The 17145-nt window shown below is 44.0% G+C and overlaps 1 protein-coding gene across 1 annotated transcript in view; it reads left to right on the top strand.

Moving 5' to 3' along the window:
* The window catches only part of LOC121285018 (gamma-secretase subunit Aph-1b-like), an 85501-nt gene extending 84108 nt beyond the window's left edge, over positions 1-1393 (top strand). Inside the window, exon 7 of the mRNA XM_041201101.1 lies at positions 807-1393. Coding sequence (XP_041057035.1) covers positions 807-823 — 17 coding nt within the window. The 3' untranslated portion in view covers positions 824-1393. The remainder of the gene's footprint in view (positions 1-806) is intronic.
* Positions 1394-17145: the final 15752 nt, after the last annotated feature.

Below are 17145 nucleotides of genomic sequence, written 5' to 3'. Positions count from 1 at the left end.
GAAAATAAAAACAGAATTACCTGGAAAAACTCAGCAGGTCTGGCAGCATCGGCGGAGAAGTAAAGAGTTGACGTTTCGAGTCCTCATGACCCTTCGACAGAACTTGAGTGAATCATATTTCACCCCTTTCTTGGATTCACTCAAGTTCTGTCGAAGGGTCATGAGGACTCGAAACGTCAACTCTTTTCTTCTCCGCCGATGCTGCCAGACCTGCTGAGTTTTTCCAGGTAATTCTGTTTTTGCTTTGGATTTCCAGCATCTGCAGTTTTATTTTTTCTATATTTTTTTTTACAGCCCAAGGAGTTCTACAAGTTTTCTAGCCGCTTGGTGTACTATGGCTGAAAGGCCTTACAGAGTGACCTTTCCCCATTGCACTTCGGCGGCGGCTGCCCCATGCTTTAGTGCATCCCTCAGCAAGTGTAACCACTGGTGGTTTGCAGGCAAACACTGCAGCCAGTTTGCACATGCAGGTACCATAAAATTAAATGATCAATTAATCTGTTTTGGTGATGTTGACTAAATGTGGACCCGAGACAGGAGAATGACACTAATCTTCAAACTCTCAGCCTTTTACATCAACCTGTATTCAGGTCCTTGGTTTTTTAACATCTCATCTGAAAAATGGTACCTCTAAGAATGCAGCACTCCTTTAGTATTCCACCCAATATCACCCTACACTGTATTCACATGGGGCTGGAACCAACAACCTTCTAACTTGGAGGAGATGGTGCCACCACTGAATGAAGCTGACAGTTTTGTTGTTAAGAACATGGTAACAATTTTTTTTCTTTTCTCCTTTGCTTCAGGTAAGGAAAACAAATAGTTTTGCTACACAGGCTGGCTCCTGATAGAAACACATACCACTGTTCCAGGATGAGATCTTGCCAGAAACTGCACAGTGCTGGAATACTAACAGCAACCTTGAATACAGTTGAAGCAATACCACAGCAAATTTTATTTACAGGGAGCAATTCTAAACAGAAGAAGACAAAAATCCATTGTTCTTCTATCCAACACTGGTCGGACTGCCTGCACACTTGTTAGTGTTGGTATGTGCAAGAAAACTTTTTTACTGAACAGAAAAGTTTGCAATTACAAAGCATTGTGCCATGATTGGGGATGGGAAATTTTTGGTTTTACGGTAACTGACGGGCTTTTGCTTTTTATAAATAAGAAATGTAATTCTTATACAACCTGGAATTGGTACTCTCTATAAAAGTTGTTTATGCAGTGCTCAGTATACCAGGATAAATGTATAAGTTGTATTGTGGACCTGGAACCATTCGTGTACCAGGATTTTATTACAGTTTCCCCTTTAAAGTCATTTATTTTGACATTATCATGGTCATGTTTATCAATGCATTAAATAATAAAGTCTGATTATGAAATACTATATCTTGTGTACTTCAACTGGATTATTACCTCAGTGTTCACTTGCTACCTCAAGCTATCAGAATCATTACAGGCATTTGGGCACACGGAGAGCAGAAAATTGAGCTCTGGTTGTGGCCCAAATACTCCCAAAATTATAGGAGTTTAGAGTTTGTGATTAGGCTCCATGCCCATATTACTATCAAGCTTTAGGCACCTTGCTACACCCCTGGGGCTGAATTTTGTTGTTCTGGTGGAATTCTGATGCCGGGCTGGAAAGCTGGGGGTCACCCCACCTCGGCCATTTGCCATACCCCTAGCCACATTTTACCTCTGTCAGGCAACTAATTAGGTGCTCTCCGAGCTGCCAGCCCTTTAAAGGATGGCAACCTGTGCCCAGTAGGTACTGGCCAATTGGAGGGCTGGCAGCTCAGTAGTGCCACCGGGAGTGGTGGCCCAATTGGGACTATGCCTGGATGATGAAGATGCCTGGAGGACCCCCGTGGGGTTATTTCCAACGGCGGCAGGCAGAGGCCCTTTGTTGGCCACTTAAGTGACTCGGTTAGCCTCTGATTGAGAATGCCGTCCTCCATCTTCCCAAACTCTGGCACAAAACCCACGACAGGCAGATGATGGGCATTCTGCCTCCCCTGTACCACATGCACCATTTTTTATACATCTGTGTTATTTCATTGGTGATCTTTAACTTACAATTTCTCTATTTAGCTGTTTGCTCATTTCTTGGGCATCGCTGGGAAGGCCAGCATTTGTTGCCTATCCCTTGCACTTTGTGGCTTGCTAGGCCATTTCAGAAGGCTGTTCACCCTTCTCCCTCAGAGTGCTGTGCAGCCACTGAGTGACAATCTTGCCCCATGGAGGCAACATACCACCCTAGGTTCACATCTGTGGGTGCAGAAATGCCTGTCTGCCTAACTATAGAATATTGCTTTCCCAAACTTTGCCCTTCGCCTCCCCAGAGGGACCATCACTCTGCCTGGTCCTCTGTGAATGCCTGGCATCACTCATTTCTTCTGCCTGTACGCCCTTAAACTGTGTGGTGATCACCTTCAGAGACATGCCATGGCAGTGTGGTATTGTCACATGGGCTTGTATTCCAGAGACCCAGGAAATTTGAATTCATTAAAAATCTGGAATTAAAAGGTGGATGATGACCATGAAACCGTTGCCAATTGTTGTAAAACCGCATCTGGTTCACTAATGCCCTTTAGGGAAGGAAACTTACCATCCTTACCTTTTCTAACCTACATGTGACTCCAGACCCACAGCAATGTAGTTGACGAGCAATTAGGGATGGGTAGTCAATGCTGCTGAGGCAGCAATGCCCACATCCCATGAACAGATTTTTAAAAAATGTCACCATCACCAGAGGTGGCGGCACAGTGGTATACAATCAGGAGGGAGTTACCCTGGGAGTTGTCAACAGTGATTCTGAGCCCCGTGAAGGCTCATGGCATCAGGTCAAATTTGGACTAGGAAATCTCTCCTGATGAATCAGTACTCCTCCATGTTAAGCACCACTTGGAGGAAGCACTGAGGATGGTAAAGGTACAGGATCATCAAGATGGCTCGGTAGCACCACGACTGACTGAGGTGCCGAGGGAACCAACAAGAGGCAAAATCTTACTTGATCTTGTCCTCACTAATCTACCTGTCTTGGATACATCTGTCCATGACAGTATCGGCAGGAGTATCCTTGTGGAGCTGAAGTCCCACCTTCACATTGAGGATACCCTCCATCATGTGGTGTAGCACTACCACCATGCTAAATGGGACAGATTTTGATCAGATTTAGCAACTGAGGGCCATTAGCAGCAGCAGAATTGTATACAACCACAATCTGTAACCATATCTCATTACCATCAAACTGTGGGATCAACCCTAGTTCAATGAAGAGCGCAGGAGGGCATGCCAGGAGCAGCACCAGGCATACCTAAAAATGTGTCAATCTGGTGAAACTGCAACACAGGACTACTTGTGTGCCAAACAGTGTAAGCAGCAAGCGATAGAGCTAAGTGACTCCACACCAACGGATCAGATCTAAACTCTAGTCCTGCCACATCCAGTCATGGATGGTGGTGAACAATTAAAACAACTCACTGAAGGAGGCTCCACAAATATCCATATCCTCAATGATGGAGGAGGCCAGCACATCAGTGCAAAAGATAATGCTGAAGCATTTGCAACAATCTTTAGCCAGAAGTGCCAAGTGGATGATCCATCTTGGCCTCCTCTGGAGCTCCCCAGCGTCACAGGTGGCAGTCTTCAGCCAATTCAATTCACTCCACATGATATCAAGAAATGGCTGAAGGTACTGGATACAGGAAAGGCTATGGGCCCTGACAATATTCCGGCGATAGTACTGAAGTCTTGTGCTCCAGAACTAGCTGTGCCCTTCGCTAAGCTGTTCCAGTACAGCTACAACACTGGCATCTACAAGGCAATGTGGAGAATTACCTAGGTATGCCCTGTACATAAAAAGCCGGACAAATCTAACCCAGCCAATTACCGCCCCATCAGTCTACCCTCGATCATCAGCAAAGTGATGGCAGGGGTTGTTGACAGTGTTATCAAGCAGCACTTACTCAGAGACAACCTGCTGACGCTCAGTTTGGGTTACACCATGGTCACTCAGCTCCTGACCTCAATACAACCTTGCTGCGACATGGACAAAAGAGCCGAACTCCAGAGGTGAGGAGAGAGTGACTGCCCTTGACATCAAGGCAGCATTTGACTGAGGCATCAAGGAGTCCTAGCAAAACGAGTCAATGGGAAATGGGGGGAAAACTCTCCATTGGTTGGAGTCAGACCTAGCACAAAGGAAGATGGTTGTGGTTGTCAGTTACCTCAGTCCCAGGACATCACTGCAGGAGTTCCTCAGGGTAGTGTCCTAGGCCCAATCATCTTCAGCTGCTTCATCAATGACCTTTCCTCCATCATAAGGTCAGAAATGGGAATGTTCGCTGATGATTGCACAATGTTTAGTACCTTTTGCAACTTCTCAGATACTGAAGCAGTCCATACCCATAAGCAGCAAGTCCTGGATAACAGCTAAACTTGGGCTGATAATGGTAAATAACATTCAGGCCACACAAGTGCAGGCCTTAACCATTTCCAAAAGGAGAAAATCCAGCCATCTCCCCTTGATGTTCAATGGCATTACCATTGCTGAATCCTCGACTATCAACATTCTGGGGGTTACCATTGACCAGAAACTGAACTGGATTAGCCATATGTATACTGTGGCTACAAGAGCAGATCTGACGCTAGAAATCCTGCAGCGAGTAACTCACCTCCTGACTCCCTAAAACCTGTCCACCATCTACAAGACACAAGACAGAAGTGCGATGGAATACTCCCCACTTAACTGGATGAGTGCAGCTCCAACAACACTGAAGAAGTCTGACACCATCCAGGACATAGCACCCACTTGACTGACACCCCATCCACCACCTTCAACATCCACTCCCTCCACCACCGATGCACAGTAGCCCAGTGTGTACCATCAACAAGGTGCACTGCAGCAACTCACCAAGGTTCCTTCAACAGCACCTTCCAAACCCACAACCTCTACCACCTAGAAGGACAAGGGCAGCAGATGCATGGGAACACCGCCGCCTGCCAGCCACACAACACCCTGACTTGGAAATATATTGCTTTTCCTTCACTGTCACTGGGTCTAAATCCTGGAACTCTTCTTAACAGCACTGTGGGTGTACATACACCGCATGGACTGCTGCGGCTCAAGAAGGTAGTTTGCCACCACCTTCTCAAGGGCAATTAGATATGGGCAATATAAATGTTGGCCTAGCCAGCCTCATCCACAACCCATGAATGAATAAAAAGAAAACTAGGGTCACAGAGCCTTAGTGGCACAAAATGAAGCCACTTGGCCCATCGAGGCCATGCAGGTCTTTGTAGAGCAATCCAATCAGTCCCATTCTCCACTTCTATTCCTGGAGCTCTGTAAGTTTATTTTCCTCAATTGTCCATCCAATTTCTTTTTGAAATCATTAATTGTCTTTGCTTCCATCATCCTTGTAAACAGCAAGTTCCAGGTCATTTGCATTTCTTGAGTGAAAAAGTTCTTTCTCAGACCTCCTGGCATCTCTTGCCCAAAAGCTTAAATCTGTGTCCCCTAGTCCTTGTATCATCAGCTAATGGGAACAGCTTTTCTTTGTCTACCTTATTTAAACTATCATAATCCTGTACATCTCTATCAAATCTCTTTTAAATCTTCTTTGCTCTAAGAAGAACAAGCCCAGCTTTCCCAATCTAATCTTGTGACTAAGTTTCCTCATCCCTGAAATAATTCTAGTAAATCTCTGCACCCTTTCAAGGACCTTCACAACCTTCCTAAAGTGTGGTGACCAGAACTGGATACAATACTAGTGTGGCCCAACCAGAGCTTTATAAGGTTTTTGCATAACTTCCACGCATTTGTAATCTATACCTCTATTTATGAAGCCAAGATCCCATATGCTGTGCCAACTATTATTGCAATATGTCTTGTCAGATTCAATGATCTATCAGTCCTCAGGTTCCTCTGTCCCTGCACACTGCAGAACAGTGTAATTGGCAAGGATTTAGTTCCAGTGATGGGGGAGGCCTGAAGCAATTTAAATGCCCTCAGGCACTAACTGGGCAGCATCGGGCCTTTCACGCAATTAAGCCCCAGTGGGGCAGACCAATCATCAGCAAAGTGATGCAAGGGGTCATCAACAATGCTATCAAGCAGTCATACCCAGCAATAGCCTGCTCACTGACACTCAGTTTGGGTTCCACCAGGGCCACCCAGCTCCTGACCTCATTTCAGCCTTGGGCCAAACATGGACAAAAGAGCTGAACTCCAGAGGTAAGGTGAAAGTGACTTGATATCAAGGCCACATTTGACAAAGTGTGGCATCAAGGAGCCCTTGCAAAACCTAAGTCAATGGGAATCAGAGGGAAAACTCCACTGGTTGGAGTCATACCTAGCACAAAGGAAGATGGTTGTGGTTTTTGGAGGTCAGTCATCTCAGTTCCAGGACATCACTGCAGGAGTTCCTTAGGGTAGTGCCCTCGGCCCAACCATCTTCAGCTGCTTCATCAATGACCTTCCTTCATCGTAAGTTCAGAAATGGGGATGTTTGCTGATGATTGCACAATGTTCACAATTCACAAGTCCTCCAATACTGAAGCAGTCTATGTCCTGGATAAGATTCAAATTTGGGCTGAAAAGTTAAATTTGCATCACAGAATCACAGAATTTTAATGGCACAGAAGGAGATCATTTGGCCCATTGTGTCTGCACTGGCTCTCCAAATGAGCATTATGATCTAGTGGCATCACCCAAGTGCCAGGCAATGACCATCTCCATCAAGAGAGAATCCAATTATTTGCCCTTGACATTCAATGATATTACCACCGCTGAATCCCCCACGATCAATATCCTGGGGGTCACCATTGGCCAGAAACTGAACTGGACCTGCCATATAAATACTGTGGTGACAAGAGCAGGTTAGAGGCTGAGAATTCTATGGGAGTAACTCACCTCCTGATGCCCAAAAGCCTGTCCACCATCTACAAGGCACAAGTCAGGAGTGTGATGGAATACTCTCCACTTGCCTGGATCAATGCAACTCCAACAACACTTAAGAGGCTTAACGCCATCCAAGCAACTCACCTGCTTGGCACCCCATTCACCACCTTAAAACATTCAGTCCCTCCACCACAGATGCTTGGTGGTAGCAGTGTGGCACCATCTCTGAGATGCACTGTGTCAACTCACCAAGGCTCCTTTTACAGCACCTTCCAAACCTGTGACCTCTACCACCTAGAAGGGCAAGTGCAGCAGATATATGGGAACACCACCAGCTGCAAGTTCCACTCCAAGTAATTCACAGAATCAGAACCACAGAATCACATTGCAGAAGAGGCCCTTTGGCCCATTGAGTCTGAACCGACACATGAGAAACATCTGACCTACCTAACTAATCCCATTTACCAGCACTTGGCCCATATCCTTGAATGTTATGATGTGCGAAGTGCTCATCCAGGTACTTTTTAAAGGATGTGATTTCACACCATCCTGACTTGGAAATATTTCGCTGTTCCTTCACTGTTGCTGAGTCAAAAATCCTGGAACTCCCCTCCTAACAGCACCGCAGGTATGCCCACACCACATGGACCGAAGCGGTTCAAGAAGTGGCTCTCCGCCACATCCTTAAGGGCATTTAGGGATGGGCAATAAATGTTGGCCTAGCCAGTGATGCCCACACTAAAAAACTATCCTGCCCCAAGGGCTGCCAGCCAGTCAGAGGTGATGGCTGCTTCTGTTAATGCTCCAACATTCAGCCTGAGCATCACCATTGGAATCCTGAACATGCGTGAATGGGATGGGATGGGGGCTGCGGGAAAGGGCTTGCCAGATAGAGGGGAGCAATGGGGGTTGGGGGCAAGGACAGGGTGTGGCTTTCAGCACATCCCCTTTACAACGCTGGGTGTCTCGATTGGGTACTGAGCGTCTGCCAACCCCACCCCCTCAACCAGGCCGCAGGCAAACCCAATAGGGTTTGCAGTTTGCTGGGTGGCCTTCTGGAGGGATAGGAGAGCAGTTTGATTCCAAATAAATCCCTGGACCACCATCAAATTCCAATGGGTTTAGGGATAATTGATCTCAAGTGACTCATAAAGAGACTAATTGATATCGCACAGCCAGCAAACGGTGTTCCCGTGTTGAACCCTTCCTGTCCCTAACTTAATTGCGGACAGTTTTGCCAATGCAGGGAGTCTGATGCGAGTACACCTGCCCGATTTTCCCGGCCTTTCCGCTATCATATCCATTCCAGCAGGTTCCTTTTATATTTCCTCTCCTTATCTCTCCTGCCAAAATTAATTATCTCACACTTCACTGTATTAAATTCTATCTGTCACTTGTTTGCCTATTCTACTAGCTTATTATGTCTGGTTGCAGTCAATTGGTATCATTCTCAATTTTTGACAGCTCCAAGTTTTGAAACGTTACTCTTTATCCCAATATCTATCTACATAGATCAAAAAAGCAGTGATCATAGCACTGACCTTTGGGGAACACCATTGTCTACCACCCTCCAGTCTGAAAAACAACCATTTACCACGATTTTGTTTGCTTTCCTTAAACCAATTTTTTATCCATGCTTCCATTCCATGAGCCTCAATTTTGTTAACTAGCCATTTATGTGGCACTTTGTCTATTGCTTTCTTAAAACCCATATAGATAACATCCACCGTATTCCCCCATCAAACTTCTCTGTTACTTCATCAAAAATATCAATTCATTTAGTCAAACAATATCCATTTTTTATAAATTCATGCAGACTCTCCTTGATTAACTCAACCCTCTCCAAATGCCTGTTAATTCTTTCCTTGATTATTGTTTCTAAAACCTTACCCACTACTGATGTTAACCTGACCAAGCTGTAGTTACTAGGAATGTCCTTACATCCTGTCTTGAACAAGAATGTCACCCTCCAATCCTCTGGCATTTCTAGGGAAATCCCCCATTTCTAGGGAAGATTGGAAAATTATGACAAACCCTTCCTTTTTCTCCATCTCCACTTCCCTTAGCAAACTGGGATGCAAGCTTCCAGACTAGGCGACATATGCACTCTAAGCATAATCAGCTTTTCCAGTGCACCTGCCTATCAATTTTTACCCCATTCATTACTGCTACCATCTCTGATTCTACTGATACTTTGTCAGCATCCTTTTCCTCCACAAATACTGATGAAAAGTACTCATTAAGTATCCTGGCCTTGACCTGTACCTCTAAGCATATATTACTCTCTTTGCCTCTAATAAGACCCACCCTGTCTCTTACTGCCTACTTACTATTTATATACGATAGAAGATTTTTGGATTCCCTTTTATATTGACTCCTTTTTACGCTGATCTCCTTTCTCTGCCAGTCTAATTTTCTCTTCACTTCTCATCTCAGCTTATTGTTTTTGGCCTGGTCCTTCCTTGACGAATTCACCTGACATGCATCATACACCTTCATATTCTCTATCTCAGTCATCCAAGGAGCCCTGGCTTTGGTTCCCCTGCCTTTCACCCTTGTTGGAATGTACCTAGCCTGCACCTGAAATGTCTCTTCCTTAAAGATCACCCATTTATCCGTTACAGTTTTCCCTTTCAGTCATTGGTTCTATGTTACTCTGGTTAGTTCCCCTCTCAACCCATTGAAGTTAGCTCTCTTCTAATTGAGAAGATCGATTTTAGATTGTTCCTTGTATTTCTCCATTTCTAACCTAAACCTTATGATATGATGATCACTCTTACCCAAGTGTTCCTACACAGACACACTTGGCCCATCTCATTCCCTCAGATCTAGACCCAGCAATACCTCCTTCCCAGTTGGACTGAGAACTTAGTGGTTGAGGAAGTTTTCCTGAACACATTTTGGAAATTCTTCTCCCTCCTCAACCTTAATTCTAAAATTATCCCAATCAACAGTTGGGTAAATGAAGTCCCCAATATCACCACTCTATAGTTCTTACATATCTCTATGATTTCTCTTCAGACTTTCTTCTCTCCCTCTCTATCTCTCCCCGTCTCTCACTATTTGGAGGTCTATTTAATACCCCCAGTAATGTGGTCATGCTTTTCTTGCTTCTCAACTCTAGCCAAATGAATTCTGTCCCTGCCCCCTCAAAGACATCCAATCTTTCACTAATTAGTACTACCATCACACCCTCATTTCTCCCTTCTCTATCTTTTCTGAACACTTTGTACCCTTAAATCTTAAGCACCCAGTGCTCACAATTTTTCAGTCATGTTTCCATTATTGCCACTACATCATGGCCTGAATCTTCTGAGCAGCAGCAATGCTGAGCGGATTGTCACTGCATGTAAAGATTCTCCTAACCCAATGCTGCTGTGCATTTCCTCTGGAATCTTCCAATGCCGGCTGTCAAAGGAATGCGCGGTGCAATGTCACCTGGGAAACTACGTTAGAGAGGAGTAGAGTTGGGGGAAAACAAGACACACACTTTTATGGCGCTAGCTGCTCTATTCCATCTGTTAAGTTTAAAAATCCAGTCATTGAGTGTGGATTAGTGAACGGATGAGTGGGTAGGTGGGTGAGTGAGTAGGTGGGTTGGCGGGTGAGGTGGATAAGTGGGTAGCTGGATGGATGGATGGTGAATGGATTGGTGAGCAGGTGGCTGAGTGACTAGGTGGGAGGTGGCTGGGTGGGTGTGGAGGGTAGATGGGTAGATGGGTGAGGTGGATGAGTGGGTCATCGGGTGGCTAGGGTGTTGTTGGATTGTCAGGGGGTAGTTGGGTCTGGTCGGGAGGTTAGTCAGGTAGTCAGTGTTAGTCAGGTCAGGGAGTAATCAGTGTTGGGGAGTAGCCGGGTCTGGTCAAGGGGCTGGCGGGGTGGTCAGGTATCAGTCAGGTCAGGGGATAGTTATGTTGGGTCGGCGGGGCAGTCAAGTCAGACTGTCAGTTAGGTCTGGTTGGGTGGGTACAAAAACAGAATTACCTGGAAAAACTCAGCAGGTCTGGCAGCATCGGCGGAGAAGAAAAGAGTTGACGTTTCGAGTCCTCATGATGCTGCCAGACCTGCTGAGTTTTTCCAGGTAATTCTGTTTTTGTTTTGGATTTCCAGCATCCGCAGTTTTTTGTTTTTTATCTCTGGTTGGGTGGGTAGTTAGGTTGGGTCGGTGGGTAGTCAGGTTGGATTGGGGGGTAATCAGGGGGCGGTAGTCAAATGGTTGGGGGTTAGCCAGGTGCTAGGGGCTAGTCAGATTGGGGGTAATTGGAGAGTATCTTCCAACAATCCGAAGACCAGAAGGTTTGTCCCATATTCCCATATGGCTATTTATACCTGCAGCTCACCAATCTTATTCATCCCAATTTGTCTGTTTAAATACATATATTGTAAACCTGAGACTGTATTTCTCACTGTCTTTCTTAGACCTTTCCTATCTAATATAGTACTATTTCCTTTTCCAAAACTGTCCAACACTCTCACTTTATGCACCTTATTTCTCTTTTCTACTTATATATGCTGATGTCCCACCATCCTGCCAATTTAGTTTAAACCTCCCAAGCCATACCAGTGAAGCTCCCCATGAGGACATTGGTCACAGCCCTGTTGGGGTGCAACCTGTCCCTTTTGAATAGGCACCTCCTGTCCCAGAACTGGTCCCAATGAACCAAGAACCTGAAGTTCCTCTACTGCACACCATGCCTCAAGCTACACATTGATCACCCCATCTTCATATTGCTACATTCGCCAGTGCTTGGCACGGGAGCAATCCAGAGATTGTTACCTTTGAAGTCCTGCTGTTTAATTTCTCCTTAGCTCCTGAAAGTCTGACTGTGGAACATCAATATCTATTCTCTCTCTTTTGGCTCATTCCCATCCCTCTACAGAATATTCTGCATCTACCCTGTCATGTCCTTTACCATGGCACAGGAAGGTAGCAAACCATGTGGGACTCACAATGATGTTTCCAGCAATGCTTGCCTGTCTCCGATTATGGAATCTCCTACTCGTTGTTCTCTCTGGTGCAGTCCCCTGCCTATTGATGACATGATCTGCTGTCCCAGATGGATGTGAAAGACCACATTGTACTCTTTGAAGAGGAGCACAGAATTCTTCCAGCAACCTGCTAAAATTTATCCCTCAACAAACAGATTACCTTGCCCTTTATCTCATTGCTGTTTATGGACTGTGATGGGTAGAGTGCACGGTCATTTGCAGCTCCACTTTGCCACAGGTCACACCGGCAGTTTAAATGTTTAATTCCCTCACCAAACCAGCCGATTGCTTATCTTTTGATACTGCTATACCCAGCATTAAAAGGCTTTAACCAGGTTTCTTTCAATAAATACATAATAATTGATTTATTATAAAACAAGCTTCTAATTAAAAACTAGTTACAAAATGGGTTAACATACAATTTGTAATTTGGAAGTGTAACGATTTTCCCCCTTTTTACAAAACAGATGTCCCAACACCCATGCACTCACACACAGACACAAATCAGGAGAAAATAAGCGTGGTCTTTGCAGAGGCTGGAATATGAGAACATTTTTTAAAATGATAAAGTTAGAAAAGGCCTCGACTCTGTTGATCTAACAGAATTGTGGCCACAGTACATCTAGAAGGTCTTTCAGATGGATCTTTGGTGATGCACTGTCTTTGATAACTCTCGCTGGTCAAGCTTTCAAAATACAAATGAGTTATTCTGATGAGAATTTTCTGATAGTTAACTCACTCTGAGCTGCCTATAACACAAAGGGGAGAGAGAGAGAGAGAGAGCTAGCGAAAGAGAGAAAGTCTTCCTTTTGCAGCCTGCTGTCAAGGCACATTCACAGTCTCTGACTGAGTTCAAAAAGAATAAAATGTTCAGAGAATACTTGGTTTTCAACCAATCAGCAAGAATCTCTAGCCTGGCAAAAGTAGTTCTTCCTTAATTCAGATAAACAAAGTAACTCTTCTCTCACCAAGTGTTTCTGCTGGACATCTAGCTGTTGACCTGTGTTTTCTTTTGAATGGCATGTTCACAGTCCAGACTTAAACTTGTCAACTTTTAAAAACAGCTCAAGAGGGAAAAGTGTCCAAAATACATCAATTACTTAGATGAGGGGAGCAAAGGCATGGTAGCTAAATATGCAGATGAGACAGAGTTTCCAGACAGATATAGATAAGTGAGTGGGAAAAAATCTGGCAGATGGAGTATAATGTCGAAAAATGTGAAGTTGTTCACTTTGACAGGAAGAATAAAAAAGCAGAGTATTATTTAAACAGAGAACAGCTGCAGAATTCTGAGGTGCAGAGGGATTGGGATGTTCTGCATGAGTCACAAAAAGTTAGCATACAGGTACAGCACGTAATCAAGAAGACAAATAGAATGCTATCCTTTATTATCAGAGGAATTGAACATGAAAGTAAGGCTCTGAAGAAGAGTCATATGGACTCGAAACGTTAACTCTGTCTTTCTCTCCACAGATGCTGTTAGACCTGAGTTTTTCCAGCATTTTCTGTTTTTGTTTCAGATTTCCAGAATTCACAGCATTTTGCTTTTATAAAAGTAAGGATGTTATGCTTCAGTTATACAGGGCATTGGTGAGACCACATCTTGAATACTGTGTGCGGTTTCGGTCTTTTCATTTAAGGAAGGATGTAAATGCATTGGAGACAGTCCAGAGGAGGTTTACAAGATTGATACCTAGAATGAACAGGTTGTTTTATGAGAAAAGGTTGGACAGACTGGGCTTGTTTCCACAGGAGTTTATAAGTGTGAGGGGTAACTTGATTGAAGTATACAAGATCCTGAATGGTCTTGACAAGGTGGGTGTGGAAAGGATGTTTTCTCTTCTGGGTGAGTCCAGAACTAGGGGGCACTGTTTTAAAATTAAGGGTTGCCCTTTTAGGACAGAGATGAGGAGAATTTTTTTCTGTCAGAGGGTTGTGTGATTTTGGGACTCTGCCTCAGAAGGTGGCTGTGGTGGGGTCGCTGAGTATTTTTAAGGCAGAGGTAGATAGATTCTTGCTAGGCAGTGGAATCAAAGGTTATCGGGGGTAGATGGGAATGTGGAACTCAAAACACAAACAGATCAGCCATGATGTTATTGAATGGTGGAGAAGGCTTGAGGGGCCAAATGGCTTACTTCTGCTCCTATTTCATTCGTTCATATGTAAAATTCAATGTCCTTCCAATTTTCCAAAACGCGGGCTCCTCGTGGTTATTTGTGGGACCTTAAGGTGTGCAAATTTATTGCCACTTTGCCATACGTTACTTCACCAAAACACTTTATAAACTGGGAAGTGTAAGTTAAGACTCCTCCCTTGCTACAAAGAAACAGGAAAGTTTGTGACAGGCAGTGCAGCTCTCCCATTTCCAATCATTGGTTGATGCATTGAGCACAATCTAATGTGAAGTTTACTGATAATGAACACATTGCTTTATTTTTGAGCTGTGAAAATACACATTTGATTGCAATTGATTCCACATTCTTTTCCTTCAAGTATTTAGGAACAATATAAAAGCTGAAAATCAGGAGGCTAAACCATATTATGAGTATCTCCAGCTGCTGTGTTCTGTGGAAGATAAAACTAAACAACAAGTGGTTAAGAGCATACAATGCCTGTTCCCACTATTCCACCCATATCATATAAAGCAGAGAAACAGCAGAGTTCTCTGGCTTTTAAATTGCCACTGTCATCTCACAAACATCCCCACAGACTGTTGGCAGGAGATCATAATGTTACTGATTCAACTGTGAACAAATGTCGCCTACACCATTCTGCTTCTTTAACCAGTAAAACAGAGAGTGTTAGAAGAATTATGAATTATGAATAATAAAAATCTGGCAGAAAATATGCAAATGCTTTAAAGAATTCTGAAACTTCAAATCGAAGCAAACTAAGGAAATGACAGATTGCATTAGAGGATGACAATACTGCTTCAGGTAGAATGATTCTACTACTAATCTAGATCAGCACTCGATTATAGTTTAAAAACAAAAAAACTGCGGATGCTGGAAATCCAAAACAAAAACAGAAGTACCTGGAAAAACTCAGCAGGTCTGGCAGCATCGGCGGAGAAGAAAAGAGTTGACGTTTCGAGTCCTCATGACCCTTCGACAGAACTTGAGTTCAAGTCCAAGAAAGAGTTGAAATATAAGCTGGTTTAAGGTGTGTGGGGGGGGCGCGGAGAGAGAGAGAGCCACCTCTCTCTCTCTCTCTCTCCGCCCCCCCCCACACACCTTAAACCAGCTGATATTTCAACTCTTTCTTGGACTCGAACTCAAGTTCTGTCGAAGGGTCATGAGGACTCGAAACGTCAACTCTTTTCTTCTCCGCCGATACTGCCAGACCTGCTGAGTTTTTCCAGGTAATTCTGTTTTTGTTCTCGATTTTAGTTTGCTGGGGGACCTGATTATGTCGGAGACCCTGGACCACCTGGGCAGGGAAGGAATGACAGAGTTCCGCTGACTGTGCAGAGCACCAATAGCAACTGCAGATGGCGAGCTGGAACGGTAAAGTCTGGCACTGGGATTCAGCACCATCTCTAGTGCTCCCATACCTTCTACCCAGGCAGCAAACTCCAGAACCAGAAAAATGTATCTTAAATGTCTTGAAATACATAAAATGTTATTTTCTTCCCCATGTTATGGATTGACCCTAGAGCGAATAAATAAATTTGTAGTGCTTCTGATAAAACATATTGGGGTTGATTTTTGCGGAAGATGCGATCAGGCCATGGGCGTGTTGATTCCCAATGTGCGTGGCTGACCCCGGACACTGTTTTCTAACCAGCCCTACACCGGTCTTATTCCAACAAGAATCATTTATTAAATCAGGAATTGTTTTTCATAGATAGGCATTAGTTTTACATTTGTACTCCTTAGCTTTGTGATAATGCTAAGGCTCAATACTGTAAACAAACCTGGAAGAAGAACAGACGAGTGCTCTTCAACATTTATCCCTCATAGCTAAAGGAGTAGGCTATTCAGCCCCTCAAATTTGTTCCATCATTCAATTGGATTATAGTTGATTCTTATCTCAACTCCATTTACCTAGTCATAGAAAAAATCAGGAGTACCACTGCAAAAGTTCACTCTCCTACATTTTTTTTATTCATTCATGGGATGTGGGCTTCACTGGCTAGGCCAACATTTATTGCCCATCCCTAGTTGCCTTTGAGAAGGTGGTGGTGAGCTGCCTTCTTGAACCGCTGCAGTCCCTGTGGTGTAGGTGCATGCGTAATATTTTCTAATGTATCGCAATGGGAAATTAGCTTGAAAAACAGCAGGAAACTGAACTGATTGCTTCTTTTCTTAGTCTGCCAAATTATCAAATTGTTGTAATCAAATTATTAAATATTATTTTGATCAAATGAAGGAATTCTTCCTGATCAGTATAAATAGAGTGTTAGTAAGCTGGAGTTTAATGAGTAGACCCACTTGGGGAATGGGTCCAATAGCAAGTGGGAAACTTGGAGGCATGTTACAAAAACAGAGTACTAGATGCTGGAAACCTGAAGTAAAAAAAAAATGCTGGAAATTCTCATCATCTGTGGAGAGAGAAACAGTTAAGTTTCAGGTTGATGACCTTTTGTCAGACAAGTGAAAAGTCATCAACCTGAAAGATTAAAGGTGAGTACAGTTGCACATTCCATGCATCCTGCTGTAGTAGCATGACCCCACCCCCTCATTTTGTCTTTTCAAGTTACTCCATCATCATCACTCCTCTTACCCACTTACCTTACAAGTATTCCCATCCCTCCCTGTCTGTGTACTTCCTCATCTATACCTCCACTACTCCCACTTACTCTCACTCTAGTGCAATGTCATGCCGCCCTCATGGTCATCATCACAAAATGCACTCTATCCATTAGATGAACATATGCCATTACAATCACTTCTTCCCCCCTTAGCAGAAGAGAGCACAGGACACCAGGGGCAGGCAGAGAACAGTAGGGGGGCCTCCACAGAACACACAGCTCACAACTAGAGGAGGAGACAGTGGAGATGAGTGGAGTTAATGCAGTGCAGGCCCTAGCTGTCAAACTTGGGGAGATGGGGAATTCCCAACTACCTGGTGACATAATTAAATAAAAACCACACACGTTATAAAACACTCAGTGATTTCAACAGCGCATGAAATATGATCGTTTTCATCATGATATTTTTGTCATGACAAATTTGTGTCTTTTATCTGCCACAGGCCCTTTATATGTGCAGCAAGAGTAGGTAGATGTGGTGGAGAATGGGTCA

The sequence above is a fragment of the Carcharodon carcharias genome, chromosome 1 (genome assembly GCF_017639515.1).
Source record: "Carcharodon carcharias isolate sCarCar2 chromosome 1, sCarCar2.pri, whole genome shotgun sequence".
Classification (NCBI taxonomy): domain Eukaryota; kingdom Metazoa; phylum Chordata; class Chondrichthyes; order Lamniformes; family Lamnidae; genus Carcharodon; species Carcharodon carcharias.
This window is presented reverse-complemented; position numbering and strand designations above follow the sequence as displayed.